The 17,071-nt window shown below is 34.8% G+C and overlaps 1 protein-coding gene across 1 annotated transcript; it reads right to left on the bottom strand.

Moving 5' to 3' along the window:
* Positions 1–1,072: 1,072 nt before the first annotated feature.
* On the bottom strand, positions 1,073–2,440 carry LOC311086118 (monocyte chemotactic protein 1B-like). The gene is made up of 3 exons (XM_084118838.1): positions 2,361–2,440; positions 2,089–2,200; positions 1,073–1,965 (listed from the first exon to the last, which is right to left on the bottom strand). The coding sequence occupies exons 1-3, from the start codon at positions 2,416–2,418 to the stop codon at positions 1,773–1,775; spliced, it is 363 nt and encodes a 120-aa protein (XP_083974964.1). The 5' UTR covers positions 2,419–2,440; the 3' UTR covers positions 1,073–1,772.
* Between the last annotated feature and the right edge of the window lie 14,631 nt (positions 2,441–17,071).

Raw genomic sequence — 17,071 nt, forward strand, 5'->3', positions numbered from 1 at the left:
GCCTATGACAAATTGCTTATAATGTTTATCATTTGTAAGTCGTTTGGTGTAGAGGCTTCATCTAAATGAATAAAAGCAGATGGTATGGCTGACAAGGTTATCAGTCATCCAACATGTCTTCACTTCCCAGGAAAATGTAAGTATTTTACAAGGTGACGATTTCATATGAATTCACACGATTTGATGATATATAGAAATGTATGATTTTTAGAAAAAGGTAAGCATGAAGTTCCTCTCCAACCCTTCCCCTAAACGACCACTGGCTCGCAAGCAGATCATATGGATATATGCGAATGAGATCGTACAAGTTCATATGAATTTGCCACCAATTTGCCAATGTGTAAAGTCTAGTAGAATGGAATGTCTATAGCATTATTCTGGATGTGTTTTTTTTCTGTTGCTCAACTTGAATAACTCAAATAACTCTACTATACATCCCACATAATGCTCATCATTCACTTGATTCTGTGCCCTTTATGGGTGTTAACTGACAGTTGATCGAAAGTTGTCTCCTTGCCATTTAGCACAGCTGAAAAACCACAAGGAGGTGTAAGATGATGACTTACCAAATTAACCACAGGAGAGAAATGAGGACATTTGCTATTCCTCAGAATTGGGGAAGTGATGCATAAAAACAATGACCTACTAAAGTGCCTAACAATTAATTACTTATAAGAGCAGTGAGAATATTCCAAATTAGTTCTGTCCCTTTTTTCAAATACAAATCATATTTACTTATACATGTATATAAATTTGAAACTAAGAATTAAGGCAGCAGCCAATTACGATCACAGTGTAAAAATGTAGATACTATTGTAAATAGTGGTTTCTAGGGCTAAAACAAAAAAGTGGTTGATACTTTTTGTACCAAGCAAAAACAATATAATTTTTTTCAACTCTAAAAACTAGTGATAAATGCTATTCACATAAATAAAATGAATGTGCTATTTGTACTAAAGTTAAATATTTACAATAGTGGGTTGGAATAGAATTATTCTAAATAGCCTTAGTTGGCTTTTTGCACTCTTGAAAAATACACTTATTACACCATTAAAGGTAAATGACACATATAAATAGACACTGTATTTTAATTGCCTATTCAAGGCATATTGTTTACCATAAAAGTTCAGTTTAGTTATTGATGTCTAAGGGGGTTTTCACATTCAGTCCATCCAGTGCATGTTAGAATTTAGTCAGAAACATCTAGATTTGCGCTTGAGATATTTCATTGCTCACTAGAGGTTACACCACTGTACCATAGGAATAGTTTAGATTTTTTTGCCTCTGTAAAAAAAACAATAATAATTTTTCATTTTTAATGAATTTTTTTTTAATGAAAAGACTATTTTTAATGAATAACATTTGAGTTTGCTTTAAATTAACAGACACGGGTCCATCTATTTTCTAAACCGTAACTTGTCTACATTTAATGCTGCACATATTTATATTTAAAGCTACAGCTTAGAATATAGGAATTAAATACAAGCAGTTCAAAATGGTCTGGTTTATTTATGGTAATTTATTTGACAACATTACCTCTATACATAAAAATGTCTATATCAAAAAAACGTTTTAGAGAAATAAAAATATAGATATTAATAGATAGTATAAAATATGAAAGTACAATCTTTTTTGTAAGAAAAATACATACATTGATTTTTTTTTTTTAAATAAAGTGTGTGATGTACAATAAAGTGCATGTTATCTAAAAAGAGAAAACCTTAAAACTTTAAAAACTGCAAAATGATACTGGCCAGTTATAGCAGTAATTTTCATCCAAAGGTCTGCGTATCAATCTGAGCCGATGACCGAGTCATATTTGTGGTTGGTGTATTCACAGGAGCCGCTGTCACAGATTTACGAGCTGACTGAGGTTTCTTCTTTGCGTCCAGGTACTTCATTGCTTTAATGGCCCATGGTGAGGAAGGATCCGAGCAGATTGTGTTCCCTTTGATTGTAAGAAATCTACAGAATGAAACAGAACAGGGTATTATAACACATTTCAGGTCAAATAAAACTTTCATTATCCCTTTAGTTTGCGTCTTAATAATACAAGATAATTCTGCAGAAATCTAAATGAATTCTCACCTCACAGCATTCACAGGGAACAAGGGTTTGTTCTGGATGGTGTAGCTAACTAGATTGTTTATAGGAACTTTAGTATTTGAAGTAGTTAGACAGCTTGAACGAACAACAGGATCTACTGGAGATAAAAGCAGGGCATTCAATTTAAATGTGAACTACCACTAAACGAAAGACCTTGCAAAATACAATTATCATCACCATATTCATTAGCAGAAATGAATTCAGTAGCAACGCAAAAGACTTTCTGAATATTGGTAAAAATGTGTGAAACCCACCTTGCACTGAGGACAAGACCAGAAGCCACAGCAGCACAACTGCATGGAAACCCAACATTTCTAGATTGTTTGTCACCTGTGATGTGACCCTCAAGAAAGACGCAGTCTATTTAAGCTCCGACCTGAACTAGGGCACATGGAACAACCACCCACTAACACAGCTCCACTCTCACGCCACCACAGGCAGAAAAAGAAGTAATACTAAACAAACCACTACCCAGACTACTGGTTAAGGTTTTTATTAGTCAGGATAGTATACTCACATTACGTTTAATTCCTTGAAGGTATAACAAAATGTCAGGTAAACTGATGCTGTAAATGTGTACGATTCAGATACAATACAATATTGGTATTACTTTACAATAAGGTTCATTAGTTAACAACCTTAATAAACATGAACTAAGAATGAACAATACTTCTTCAGCATTTATTCATCTTAGTTAATATTAATTTCAACATTTACTAAGACGTTAATAAAATCAAAGGTTGCATTTGTTAATATTAGTTAATGCACTGTAAGCTAACATGAACAAACAATCAACAGCTGTATTTTTATTAGCTAACATTAACATAGATTAATAAATACTGTAACAAATGTATTGCTCATTGTTAGTTCATGTTAGTTAATACATTAACTAATGTTAACTACTGAAACTTATTGTAAAGTGTTACTACAATGTTTAAGTATTTATATCAGAGTTGGATTAGAGCACATCTAACACAATTTGTATTTGAAAAAAGGTGTTTTGAATATGTAAATAGCATAATTCATCTTTGACAAATTGCACTTTGCTTTACTTTTAACTCTGGTTGATGCATTTCTTGATTTTGATTTGTATAGATCATGGCGGTCTGCTTCCTTTCTCAAACCACAAATTGGGGGACTTTTATATGTAGCATTATCAGAGCGCACATCACATACTTGTGGTTGAATGTTTTTTAGCAACGAGAAAGCACCCAGTGTAAAACTGAGCATGAACATCCAGTGATGTGAAGACAAGACCCAACACTGAGGAGAGAAACACTAGCTCTGCATCCGAAATCGAATACTTCCCTACTAGTAGGCTATGCAAAAAACAGTATGCCAACAGAATAGTGTCCGAATAAATAGTACTGGAAAAACAGTAGGCCGAGAAGTCCCCGGATGACCTACTACTTCTGGTGAGTTTCTGAAATGTGCATTCGATGGACACTATGAGGCCACAGGAGAGGATTTGTGAATGGCTGACAACTGACACCATAGAATAGATCACATCAATGACAACATTGCGAACATAGTATGTCTGAATTTCTTCCATACTACACACATTCATACTATATAGAACATAGCCTACTTTTTAAAGAGTCTTAAAGTAAGTTTCAAACTTAATGTAGGACCTACTATACAGTATGTGATTTTGGATGCAGAATAAGGCTTATGCACATAGATACGGGTAATGGGACTAATAAGATACCTGGAAACAATTTAAGGGGGAAACAGGAACTAAACAAAACTACTTTATTTCTGCTAGGCTATATCATTATATTAGCCTACTGAAATAATTAAAATCATACTGTATGCTAATGTGGTATTTTTTATATTGTGGTGTGTAGCAGTACAAGTGATTAACTGGAACACATTTTGGAAGTGGGAAATTTCAATTTGGATATTCCCACCTTCATTCTTTTCAATGGTGCAATGGAGGACGAAGGCTCAACCCACTTAAGAGACCAATGTTTTGCTGACCTGTAAAGATGGTGCGGAAAGCAAAAGCTTGTATTATTATTTTGTCTGCATCCATTGCAAATCGCAATGTTTTTACTTCCTTTTCAACCTAAGCTTTTCCGGGTCAGTTCTTCTACCTAAGGTTGTTTCGCCAAGTTTATAGTGTAAATGCAGATATCTTATTAAAAGATATCACTTTTAAAATATGTAAGCTGGTCGTCAGAAAAATTGGATATAGTAAACACATTGGAATTGGAATTAGTGTAATGAGGCCAAAGATGGTCAAACTAGTTGCCCAGTATGGTCTTTCTGGTAAAGCTGGTTGACCAAGATGGTCTTGCTTAGCAATAAGATGAACATGTAATTGTGCACACAAATAATGGTCTTTATAGAATTGGACCGACCTGCACATATGTGCTTCATTAATGCACATAGACAAACACTTGCATTAACCTGGGTGTAATGACCTTGTGTTGTGGACCTAGTTTTGGTAGTATGCTATTCCGTATTCAGCCCTATATAACATTGTTGCGTTTTAATGCCAAATATGGCAAAAACTTAAAAGTCATGAAACCAAAATGTTCTGATTTGTTTTTAAAAAATGTGTGTATATATATATATATATATATATAAACGCATGGTTAGCTTATATTTCTATAACTACGGAATAACTATAACTTATATTTCCCACTCTTTTCCCATGACCTTCCCAGTCACTTTTGATTATGAGATGAGTATAATTTAAAACTCATTTTAATTCAGTATGTCCATTAATTGCTGCCATCTTAGATATTACATCAAAAGACACTGAGGATGGGGTTGATCGATCTTCACAAGCTGGACTTTGTTCACAGCTCCACTGATCCAAGTTTTTTGGAATGCATGAGTCATACTTGCTGATTATGCCACACTTACTGTGCATGAGATGGCAAATGAACAGCTTAAGTATATTTTTAGGTTTCGGGGTTGTTCACACAGGACATATTGTTGCATTCAAAAACAGGATGCAAATGGATATACAGCGGGGGAAATAAGTATTGAACACGTCATCATTTTTCTCAGTAAATATATTTCCAAAGGTGCTATTGACATGACATTTTCACCAGATGTTGATAACAACCCAAGTAAGCCATACATACAAAGAAACAAACAAAAATAAGTTCAGAAATTAAGTTATGTGTAAAATGTGAAATGACACAGGGAAAAAGTATTGAACACATGAAGAAAGGGAGGCGCAAAAAGGCATGGAAAGCCAAGACAACTGCTGAAAACTTACAGTAATTAAAAAGCAATCCAGCCCCCTGTCAGTGGAAATTAATAACAGCTGGTTCAGGCCCAAATGATGGCCTACAAAAAGGTCTCATTGCCAAGGTGTCACACAAGACACATCTCATGATGGGTAAAAGCGAAGAGCTGTCTCAAGACCTTCGCAACCTAATTGTTCCAACACATAATGATGGCATTGGTTATATATTGGTCTATCAGAAATCTTGCGAGGAGCACTGGTCGAGGCAAATTTATGGTGAAATTATTGTCTTTCCACTTCCGTATTATGGCCCCAAAAGTGCTCACTAGACCATTCAGAAGCTTAGAATGGCGCCTATAACCAATGCCATCATTATGTGTTGGAACAATTAGGTTGCGAAGGTCTTGAGACAGCTCTTCGCTTTTACCCATCATGAGATGTGTCTTGTGTGACACCTTGGCAATGAGACCTTTTTGTAGGCCATCATTTTGGACTGAACCAGCTGTTATTAATTTGCACTGACAGGGGGCTGGATTGCTTTTTAATTACTGTAAGTTTTCAGCAGTTGTCTTGGCTTTCCATGCCTTTTTGCGCCTCCCTTTCTTCATGTGTTCAATACTTTTTCCCTGTGTCATTTCACATTATTACACAACTTAATTTCTGAAATTATTTTTGTTTGTTTCTTTGTATGTATGGCTTACTTGGGTTGTTACCAACATCTGGTGAAAATTTCATGTCAATAGCACCTTTGGAAATAAATTTACTGAGAAAAATGATGACGTGTTCAATACTTATTTCCCCCGCTGTATATATATAAAAAGCTGAACTTGTAACTTGACACAGCATCTTAAAAATGTGCCATTCAAGAGCAAGTCCCCAAAGAAGCAGCGAGACCCAATAGCATCCAACTTTATGGCTGCAAACCACAGCACCAGGCCAGCAGTGTCAGACCAGAAGTTAAGGCTGTGGTGGAGAGTCTCACGGAAGTTTTGGCATTAGTCAACTGTGCCCTCACTTCTGGTCTGAGACTACAGTCCCATAGTTCTCTGGCTCTGCAGGTGGGAATGTCTCACAACAGATGGCACAGCAGTAAAATAGTTTTTTAGAGCTCCTTTGCTCTTATTTAAGAACTTTCATCAAAAACGCATGATCCTATTAACACATTCATAAAATGTTTTATTACTGTGAAGCTGCTTTGAAACAATCTGTATTGTATAAAGCGCTATATAAATAAAGATGACTTTACTTGACAATGTTGTTAGGTGTGATGGTGCTCAGAATTGCTCACAACAATGAAGAACTTTGGAAGGAAGACTTTAATAAACCAACACATAGGAACTAGAAAGAACGCAGGAGATAAACACAACCAGACATCAACGAGAACCGACAAACACTAAGAACACAGGGTATATACACAGGTGACAGGGAGGAACTGATTAGACTGATTAACAAAATACAGCTGAACTAAATTAACTAATGAGGATGGTGACAGGGATGGGCAGTATTTCAGATACATGTATTTAAAATACGTATTTGAAATACAAAATACTATTTTGTATTTGTATTTAAATACATTTTTCCACACAGTATTTTGTATTTGTATTTAAATACATTTAAGATGAGTATTTTTGTATTTTCAAAATACATAAAATACTTTTTTGCCAGTCAACCTCCTTATCGGGGTATTGATTTTGTGCATCTACTAGTTCAGACATTCACTAGCTCAGCATTGGATCAGCGATTTCTTTTGGAATTAGGTGAGAATGTCATGATCAATTCTACTTGTTGATTAAAGTTAAAATAGTGCATTATTCACTTCAGTTAACATGAAAGAATAAAAGAGCACAGACAAGTGGGAAAATAGCGCTAGCCAATCATTCTTCTTGACCGGTAGTTGATTTTTATCAACTAGCTTGTCAAATGTGTTTAAAAGTTGTATCAGTGATTTCAGGCCCAAACATAAATGATCACATTCATCTAATCTTTCCTAACGATCCGCTAGCTGCCCGTCCCATAAGCATGCCATCAAAAAAACGCGTCTCTGTAGGCAGCCTAGGCTCTGAGATCTGCACACAAAAACAAATGGTTTCACCACCACTCAAAATAAATAGTGTTCCAACCAAGCACCGACAGGGGTTGGTGTTGTGAGGTTTTGTGCTCGCGCACGGCTGCACGCGAAGTCGGAGAACACCAAAACCTCACAACACCCACCCCTGTCGGTGATTGGTTGGAACACTATTTATTTTGGTTTTGAGTGGTTGGTGAACCCAATTGTTTTTGTGTGCAGATCTCAGAGCCTAGGCTGCCTACAGAGACGCGTTTTTTTGACGGCCTGCTTATGGGCAGCTAGCGGATCGTTAGGAAAGATTAGATGAATGTGATAATTTATGTTTGGGCCTGAAATCACTGATACAACCTTTAAAGCATTACTGCATGTTAGGGCTTTACTGCATGTTAGGGCTGGGTGATATGACACTACGGGCCCTATCTTGCACCCAGCGCAATTGACTTTTTACACCAACGCATGTATCATTCCTATTTTGCACTTTTCCCTCCACAGACGCACGTCGGTTAACTAAGAAATACACTTGCGCTCCCCGGGGCGGTTCAGCGCAAAGAAGAGGCGTGTTCTGGCGCAAACGTTCCCTCATGCTATTTTGCAGGTTTAGAAAACAATTCCGCCACTGACCGAAAAAACCTAGTTTAAAGTCAGTGGCGCGTTGCGCATGTTATTCATATGCTATTTTAAGGGCGCATGCTTGGCCATAATCAATGTAGCGTGTGCACAACGCGCATACACTTTGATTCTCTCATCTACACAGAAGCAGCAGTTTTCATTTTTGCAAATCATACATTATTACGATAGATAGATAGATCTCCTCGGCTGTGAACCGCTCCTGGCGCATGCCTGGCAAATCCGCCGTTATAATAGGAATCCGCTATAGAACAAGCGTGCCTGCTCTTAAAGGGAATGTGAGATGACGCTCTGATTGGTTTATTTCACGTTACGCCCAAACCACACCTATGAGTAATGAAGCTACTTCAGAACAACCCATTTTAGATTTGCGTCGGGCGCAAGAGTCATTTATCCCGCCGGTATAATAGCAACAGCTCCCAAGACCCGCTCACAAAGGTACTTGCGTTTTGCGCTTGATACTTGCATTTTAGATCGTTAAAATAGGGCCCTACATATCATAGCGATGATATAAAGTTTGAATTGATGGAACTTTTTCTAAATCGTTTACATAGATGGGCCTATTTGTGGGGTAAGCAAATATCCGTGCAGCTTTTAGTGGGCAGGAATTATTGGAACGTTGGAGTGGAAAAACAAACACTGATGAATGATACATCGCAAAAATCTTAAGCTTTTAGTTTTATTGTACATAAAAATAATAATAAAAAAGGGGTAAATAGTTTCAAATAAATCTAAATTAATTCTAATTTAAAATTTTAGATACACTTTCTAATTTTAATAAACTTATAGAAACAAATAAACTTTACATAAAATAAACAAAATTACTTAAAAAGCATTGAGACTACCTGCAAAAAATAAATTAAAATAAAAAACCTCAAAAGAGTTTGAAATTCAGTTTATGCTGTGGAATCAAAACTGATATTGAGAATTGTGATATCATTGATAACATGATATCATTACTGTGAAATAATATTGAGATTTTTGTCATATCGCCCATCCATATTCTTTGCTAGATAGCAGAAAAGGTTCCCACAGTTTTACATACAGTATGAATTTTTTAATAGTGTTCATCACAGGTAATAGGCTACATTGTAGTCAGAAATAAGTATATAAATGGCTGCTATTTTGCATAGATTTATTTGTAATTGCCAGAAAGAAAGAAAGAAAGAAAGAAAGAAAGAAAGAAAGAAAGAAAGAAAGAAAGAAAGAAAGAAAGAAAGAAAGAAAGAAAGAAAGAAAGAAAGGGCAGAGATGTGGTTAGGAATGTAAAGTCAGTAGGCCTATGTAGTTTCTTCATTCACTGTGACCTGTACCTGCACTGGATGGCCAATTTCACATGTATTTTGTGTATTTTCAAAATACAAAATACTGTATTTGTATTTAAATACATTTTTCCACACAGTATTTTGTATTTGTATTTTAAATACATTTCCATGTATTTATGCCCATCTCTGGATGGTGATGATGGAGACAGTGGTGGGAAACTGAACACAATGAACACAGAAGGAAGTCCAAAAACAAACAGACATGTAACAAATGCCTATTTGAAATACATATTGTGTTAGATGTCCTAAGGAAATATAGATATATAAGGAAATATATAAGAAAGATTTTCATGCAACTTAAAAAAAAAAAAAACATTCTCAACACAGTTTTTCTCAAGTCATGAGGTTAAAAAGGCACTGCACACACACAAAAAATATAGAGATAAAACTAAAACTAAGAGCCTGAGTATTTAACCTGCTCCTTTTTCAAACAAAAGTTAATGTAAATAAATGGCTCATTCATAATGGTTGATTCCTCTTCCTCCTGTGCCAGCCCATCCAGCTGAAATGTCTCTGTGGTTTCAGTAGATCTTCTCCAATCCTGCTCCAGTGTGGTTACTGGGATACGAATTTCTGTCTCCTTTCCTGTTTTCATGGGTGTTGTGTCCCCTATGTCTGTTAAGTTCTGTTTGTAATTATAAACCTGCTTCTTCACTGCAGTAGAGCTTACTCGAGTTGTAGAGCTGTAAATAAGCAAATTTACACATTGTTCTTTAGAAAAAAAAGTTTGACAAAAGTTTTTAAATATCTTTAGAATACAGTAATCCATCAAAAATGGTATTAATTCCAAATAGTGCACTATGTTTTCTTGAACTTTGTAGACTCCTTTCTTCTATTACAGACCAGGTCATATATTAGTAAATTTCTTTATTTTAAACAATTTTCATTCAAAGGTCTGTTTATCATGTTACCTCTGAGCTGATTTTGTATTTATGCTTAACATTTTCTCAGGAGCCGCTGTCACAGATTTACGAGCTGACTGAGGTTTCTTCTTTGCGTCCAGGTACTTCACTGCTTTTATGGCCCATGGTGAGGAAGGATCCGAGCAGACCATGTTCCCTTTGATTGTACGAAATCTACAGAACGAAAGAGAACATGCCTTCAAAAAATGCTCTCAGTTACTAGAGAAGCAGAAATATCGATCCATCTATCTGAGAGATATGTGGAAGTAATTATATTTTAATATTCTTATCTTTACCAACCCTATAGTGAAAAATAAATATACCAAAATGTATTTGAAATACATTTCTTTTATGCTAAGTATACTACATATTTGACAACTGTGTATGTACTTAATATAAATACCCTGCAATTGCACTTTTATTATAAATTAAAGTCTGCTAAATTCTAACAACTAATTTTGTACTTAATGCACTTTAGTTATCCGGAAATAGTGCTGAGGTCCAATTAAAGATATACTTAAGTATATTTGATTGTGCTAAATGCACTATTTCAAGTATACTTTAGGTACACTACAAATATCTGCGTTTAAAGACTGAAATTAAACAGAGATCATCCTTACTAATAGTGATACTAAAACACATTTTAGGCTTAATATTAAGAAATGTGCATTGTGCAATAAATAAATACTCCAAATAAATTATTATTATATTTATATCAGTAAGTCTCATGTGATATGTCAGTAAATGTGTTAATGGGTTTGTAGTATACTTGAAATAAACGTATTATAAATACATTTTGGTACAGTTTTTTTTTCATAGGGTAATTAGACTGGTGTAATCAATCACTGAAGGATCACTTGTTTGTAGTATTCCTTATTTGTCTAGTCAGTGAATAATATTATACCTACTCTGCCAAAATCTGAATGGATTCTCACCTCACAGCATTCACAGAGAACAAGGGTTTGTTCTGGATGGTGTAGCTAACCAGATTCTTCATAGGAACTTTAGCATTTGAAGTACAGCTTGAATAAATAACAGGAGCTATTGGAGATAAAAGCAGGGCATTATTGTTCCAGTATTTGAAATGAATTAATGAAAAGTTTCTAGTGAATTAATCTAGTGATGACACAAAAACATTTTCTGACAAACCCCTGGTAAGGAAAGTTTGAAACACACCTTGCCATGTGGTTGAGAAGATCTGGGGCCACAGCAGCAGTACTGAAGTAAAACGCAACATTTTCCATTCAGTCATATGGTTATCCAAAAAAGACGCAGTGTATTTAAGCTTGTCTTCCACTAGAACACATTGAAGGCGTTTCCATCCACTGACAGGCTCCAGTCTAATGTCATAGGTTGTCGAATAATACTGAAGTATACACCTAAGGCTAGCCATCACATTCAATTGTCACAGAGGATGAAATCAAAAAATTACTAGACAAGATACTTATTAGTGGATGTAAAACGTTTTTTTTTTTTTTTTTTTTTTTTTATGTTTTGAAAGTAGTCTCTTAATCTCACTGGGCTGAATTTATTTTATAAAAAATACAGAAAAAACAGTAATACTGTGAACTATTATTACAATTTAAATTAACTGGTTTCTGTTTATGATGCAATTTATTCGTGTGTTGGTAAAGCAGAATTTTCAGCAGTCATTATTTCAGTCTTCAGTGTCACATGATCTTTCAGAAATCATTTTTATCATTTTAATCATCAGATTAAGAGACTACTTTCAAAAACATTAAAAAAACAAATGTTTTCAAACTTTTGACCGGTACTGTATATGTGAGACAAATATTTGGTATTTAATTAGCTATCAGAGTTGGAAAGGAGGACATCAAACACAATCAACACTTCAAATATGTTACTAGCATTTTTACTTTTGAGTCTGCTTGCTGCATTTCCTGATTTTCTAGGTCATGGCGGCCTTCTCTTTTTCTCAGACCACAATCTGAGGGTCTTTATCATGTTGCAGTTCTCAAAGCGGCAACATATAGTTTATAAGATCTTTGTGGCTGAAAGGTTCATAATAAAGTGTCACACTGTTTATCTCGAACTGTTTCGCTTTTGAATGTGGTACATTCTTTTTATTTGAACAAACATGTAAACTATTTACATTATGATTAAAATGCTTGAAGTAATACAAAACAAATACCAAGTACCAAGCATTGTTCCTTGAGTAAGAAGCAATCAAAAGCAATCATACACAAAAACACTCTAATGAAATAATAATAATTTATTAATAATAATTTTCGAGAATATTCAAATCAAGTATATTTGTATAGCGCTTTTCACAATACAGATTGTATCAAAGCAGCTTCACAGTATTAAATTAAAATAAAATAATACAACAAGGTTTGTTTCTAGTGGAATTTATTGATTGATAGAATAAAATTAAATATCCCCAAAATATCCCCAACTGAGCAAGCCAAAGGCAACAGTGGCAAGGAACCGAAAAAACTCCATCAAGTGGCCTAATGGTGTCCTAAAACTCCATCAGGTGACATAATGGAGAAAAAAAAAAAAAACCTTGGGAGAACCCAGGCTCAGTCGGGGCCAGTTCTCCTCTGGCATTTATGAACTAGAGGCCGGACTGTAGTTTGAACTGTAAGATTAACAATATTATATGAATGCCTGGCTGAAGAGATGCGTCTTTAATCTAGTTTTAAACTGGGAGAGCGAGTCTGAGCAGCAAACAGTATCAGGAAGACTATTCCAGAGTTCCGGAGCCAAATGTGAAAATGCTCTCCCTCCTTTGGTGGATCTGGATATCCTAGGTATGACCAAAAGCCTCAAATTTATTGATCTTAAAGCGCGCGATGGATTATAGGGCGATAGAAGATCCGTTAAATAGATAAAGCCGTTTAGGGCTTTATAAGTCAGTAGCAATACCTTGTAATTAATACGGAACTTTATAGGTAACCAATGCAGTGATGATAAAATCGGTGTTATATGATCATATTTTCTTGATCTAGTAAGAACTCTAGCGGCTGCATTTTGGACTAACTGTAGCTTGTTTATTGAGGATGCAGGACAACCAGCTAATAAAGCATTACAGTAATCTAGTCTCAAGGTCATGAATGCATGAACTAACTTTTCTGCATCAGAAACTGATAGCATATTACGTAGCTTAGCAATGTTTCTAAGGTGGAAAAAGGCTGTTTTTGTAACATACGAAATATGATTTTCAAAAGACAGGTTACAATCGAGTATAACACCCAGGTCTTTTACTGTAGAGGATAAATTAACAGGACATCCTACGATGTCAAAGTTGTATTGTGAGAGGTTCTGTGGGTGGTTTTTTGAACCGATAAGTATTACCTCTGTCTTGTCCGGATTTAATAAAAGAAAATTATGCGTCATCCAATCTTTTATATCTTTAACACACTCTGTCAATTTGGATAATTTAGCGTTTTCATCCGGCCGTGATGAAATATATATTTGAGTGTCATCAGCATAACAATGGAAACTAATTCCATGTTTCCTTATAATATTTCCAAGTGGCATCATATATATTGAGAATAATAGAGGGCCTAACACAGATCCCTGCGGCACTCCATAGTTTACTGGAGTTATGATCGATTTTTCTCCATTCAAATAGACAAAATGGTAGCGGTCAGATAAGTATGATCTGAACCAGCTTAATGCTTGTCCTTGAACACCAGTAATATTCTGTAATGGGTTTTCCAAACGATCTGTGTGAAAAGGGGAAACAAAAAAGGAATGTTTTTTTTTTTTTTTTTTTTTTTTTTTTCCAACCCTTGAATCGTGACTGTGCATTTGAGAGACACGAGAAATGTGGGTTGATGTGGGGGTGAAAGTGGAAGTTTTTTTTTAAAACCACATTTCCCATATTTTAACACTTCTTTGAGGTCAAAATGTCACTGTGAACCAAAATTTAAAGCACATTTCAAACATCAATCTTGATAAGCCACCCCAGAAGTTGTTTTTACTGTAAGAAGAAGCCTCCTATATCCACTAGATATTTAGTTTTTCAGATAGAAACACAATGGCGACCCCTAGCAAGTGAACTTAGAAAGATAAATCATTTGTGGGTTTTTTTCTAGGTCGGAAGAGTCTAGTGGCCTGATTTTGTGTGCCGGAAACATTGTGTGCTGCTGAGCAAAACTGTTGCATCAATTCATGTGAGACTCTGAAGGCATGTGAGGAACATGGTCTTCAACAAGGCTGAAATCAGACTTCCGTCATGTGCTAAATAAAATTTTAGAGCTACTGTTATAAGATATTGGTATAATGGTAAGGTAGTGGATAGATATCGACATGACATTTCAGAATCAGAACATAAATTGGTTAGACATTAAGAGAAGCTTGAAGAATTTTGTGTGGCACGTCACTCTGTTTCCTTCCAGTAGACGTTATAGAATCTCACAGTGTAAATTGAATAGGTTCAAAAACTGTTTGTGTCTGCATCAATTGAATTGTTAAACAAGGATAAATTATGGTTTTTAAGGATATGTTTGTATTGTATTGTGTTGTGTTGTAGAGGATTTTGTATTTTGTATGAGTAACCAGACCAAATTTCCTTACTCGGGACAATACTCCATTTAATTTCATTTTGAAAAAAAAAAAAAAAAAAAAAAAAAAAAAAATATATATATATATATATATATATATATATATATATATATATATATATATATATATATATATATATGTATATATATATATATATCGTAAAAATATTTCAAGTGTGACTGCTCTGGTCACATTCTGATAAATTAAAAAAACATAATATAAGAAAATTATCATTTTAATTACAATAAATAAGAAATATAATATATTATAAATGCAATATATTATTTATAATAAAATATAAATATATTTGTATAACTATATTTTTTAGAGTCCTTTTTACAACTATTTACTGAATGTTCAAAGGCTACAGAAAACAAAAGAGAATTAGAGAATAGAAAATAGTAAATGCTGGAATAGGATTGGGAAACAACCTGACAGATTTGAACTGGTGCATTGTAAACCAAAAAGGCATGAACTCATAGTATCTGTGGGTAACACAAAAATCTATTTACATCCTGTATTTTCTGAAAGTGGTCCATTATCCATTTTTTCAGTGTAATCTAAAAAGGCAGACGCATCCTCTTTTTTTATGAATGATTTTATGGCTTGTACACACAAGAGGAAGTGCCATCTTGTGGTTTCCTTATTTCAAAGGGAGCGGATTACAATCACATTGATGGCACAGGATGAATGAAGTGAGTGGAAAAAGTGCAGAAAAGTACAATAATAAGAACCCTTTTTGGTTGCCCAAACAAACACTTTTCATTATAAAGAAACTTAGAAATGGAAAGCCGATGTTAAAGTTTCTTTATGGATCCATTAATGCAAATAAAGATATAATAACTAATAACTAACAATAAAAAAAAAATAACTGCTTGAGTAAGAAACAACTGAAAAATATTTGTTCAGAGTGAGCAGAATTACAGTGGTCGAGAAGTGCAAAACAAACCAAGGTCCTAAGTGTGTGTCTGAGAACACTGTCTGTTTCTATATAGCAAGCAACCAGCTGCACTTTGGCTGTAGTGACGCGATGACTTTACCAATCTGCGATTAGCTCTTTTCTTTAGAGCGTGGGACTTATTCCGCCACATTGCGCAATGCACTTTCTCCCATTCATAATATGAGTGCACCGTCTTTCTGTAGCTATATAAAGTCTTTTGTTATTACTTTATAAAAACATTTCAGGATACTTTGATGAATAAAAAGTTAACAGAAAGAACCTCATCAATTTGAAATGTGATTTTTTTTTGTAACATTATAAATATCTTTACAGTCACTTTTGATGAATTTAATGCATCCTTGCTGAATAAAAAAAATAAAAAAAAAACCTTCACCCTAAACTTTTGAACAGTAGTGTATATGATTAAAAAATTAAGGCAAACTGTATTTTTGGGACACCATTTTATCTTTTACTGAATACTGTGATTATTTCATTGAGGTATGCACAGTGCATTCAATTGCAGTTTTCGAGTATGGTATATTAGAGAGTTTCAAAATGTCTAAGAGAGTGGAAAGTCACCGGCTTGTACCTTCAGTAACTCTCGAGTCTTGAGTTAGTTTATGGAGGTCATAATGGAAAGTGCAAGGGTGAACATCCCACCCTACAGTCATGATTTGAGTGATTCTCTTACTCACCGAGTTCTCCAGGAGCCTTCACATCCTTCCTCTTTTCTGCTCTGATACTCCCCTCCGGCCACATGAAGGATTTGCTAGGTCCACCATCAACATAGTAGTACATGTGGGGGAGAACAACAAATATATTTTTGTCAAACAGTAAACAGCAGAGAATTCAGCAAAAGCTGCAGAAAAAAGAAAAAAAAAAGAAAAAAAAAAGTCTTCTCTGACTGGGGGATCTTTCCTTTAATCTATTCCACAGGCACACTATTGCATCATGAAATATCCGGACCAAAACAACAGAGTGAGCATAAATGCAGGAGGGTGTTTCTCCAGAAAATAAAATCATGAAATACCGCAAATCTGGTGTAAAATCTGACAGACAGTTCCTCTTTTTGAGATGTCAGTGAGCATCTCTAACTTTGCATTGACAGAAGATCCAGTGAACACAACATGCAGCTCAAGCAGAAGATGATAATGAGTCTCGCTGCCATCACCGTCATTATGTCAGTTATGATTATGGGGACGAGTAAGTATTTGAGATGCTATACTTTTAAATTCATCTGTGTCGTGTCTGACTTCCAGAAAGAAATCTAATCAAACTCCTCAATTCATTAGATGGACAAAAACAAGCCTGTTGAGTGCTGCACATCCGTCTCCACCAATGAAATCACATTACCTATAACAGGAT

The sequence above is a fragment of the Abramis brama genome, assembly GCF_963993115.1.
Source record: "Abramis brama genome assembly, chromosome: 7".
Lineage (NCBI taxonomy): Eukaryota > Metazoa > Chordata > Actinopteri > Cypriniformes > Leuciscidae > Abramis > Abramis brama.

Excerpts from the sequence above, each read along its gene's own strand:
- LOC311086118 (XM_084118838.1), bottom strand. The coding sequence starts at position 2,418 with ATGTTGGGTTTCCATGCAGTTGTGCTGCTGTGGCTTCTGGTCTTGTCC. Across the intron at positions 2,201-2,360 it reads GGTCTTGTCCTCAGTGCAAG|ATCCTGTTGTTCGTTCAAGC; the intron begins GTGGGTTTCACA and ends TATCTCCAGTAG. Across the intron at positions 1,966-2,088 it reads TTCCCTGTGAATGCTGTGAG|ATTTCTTACAATCAAAGGGA; the intron begins GTGAGAATTCAT and ends TTCATTCTGTAG.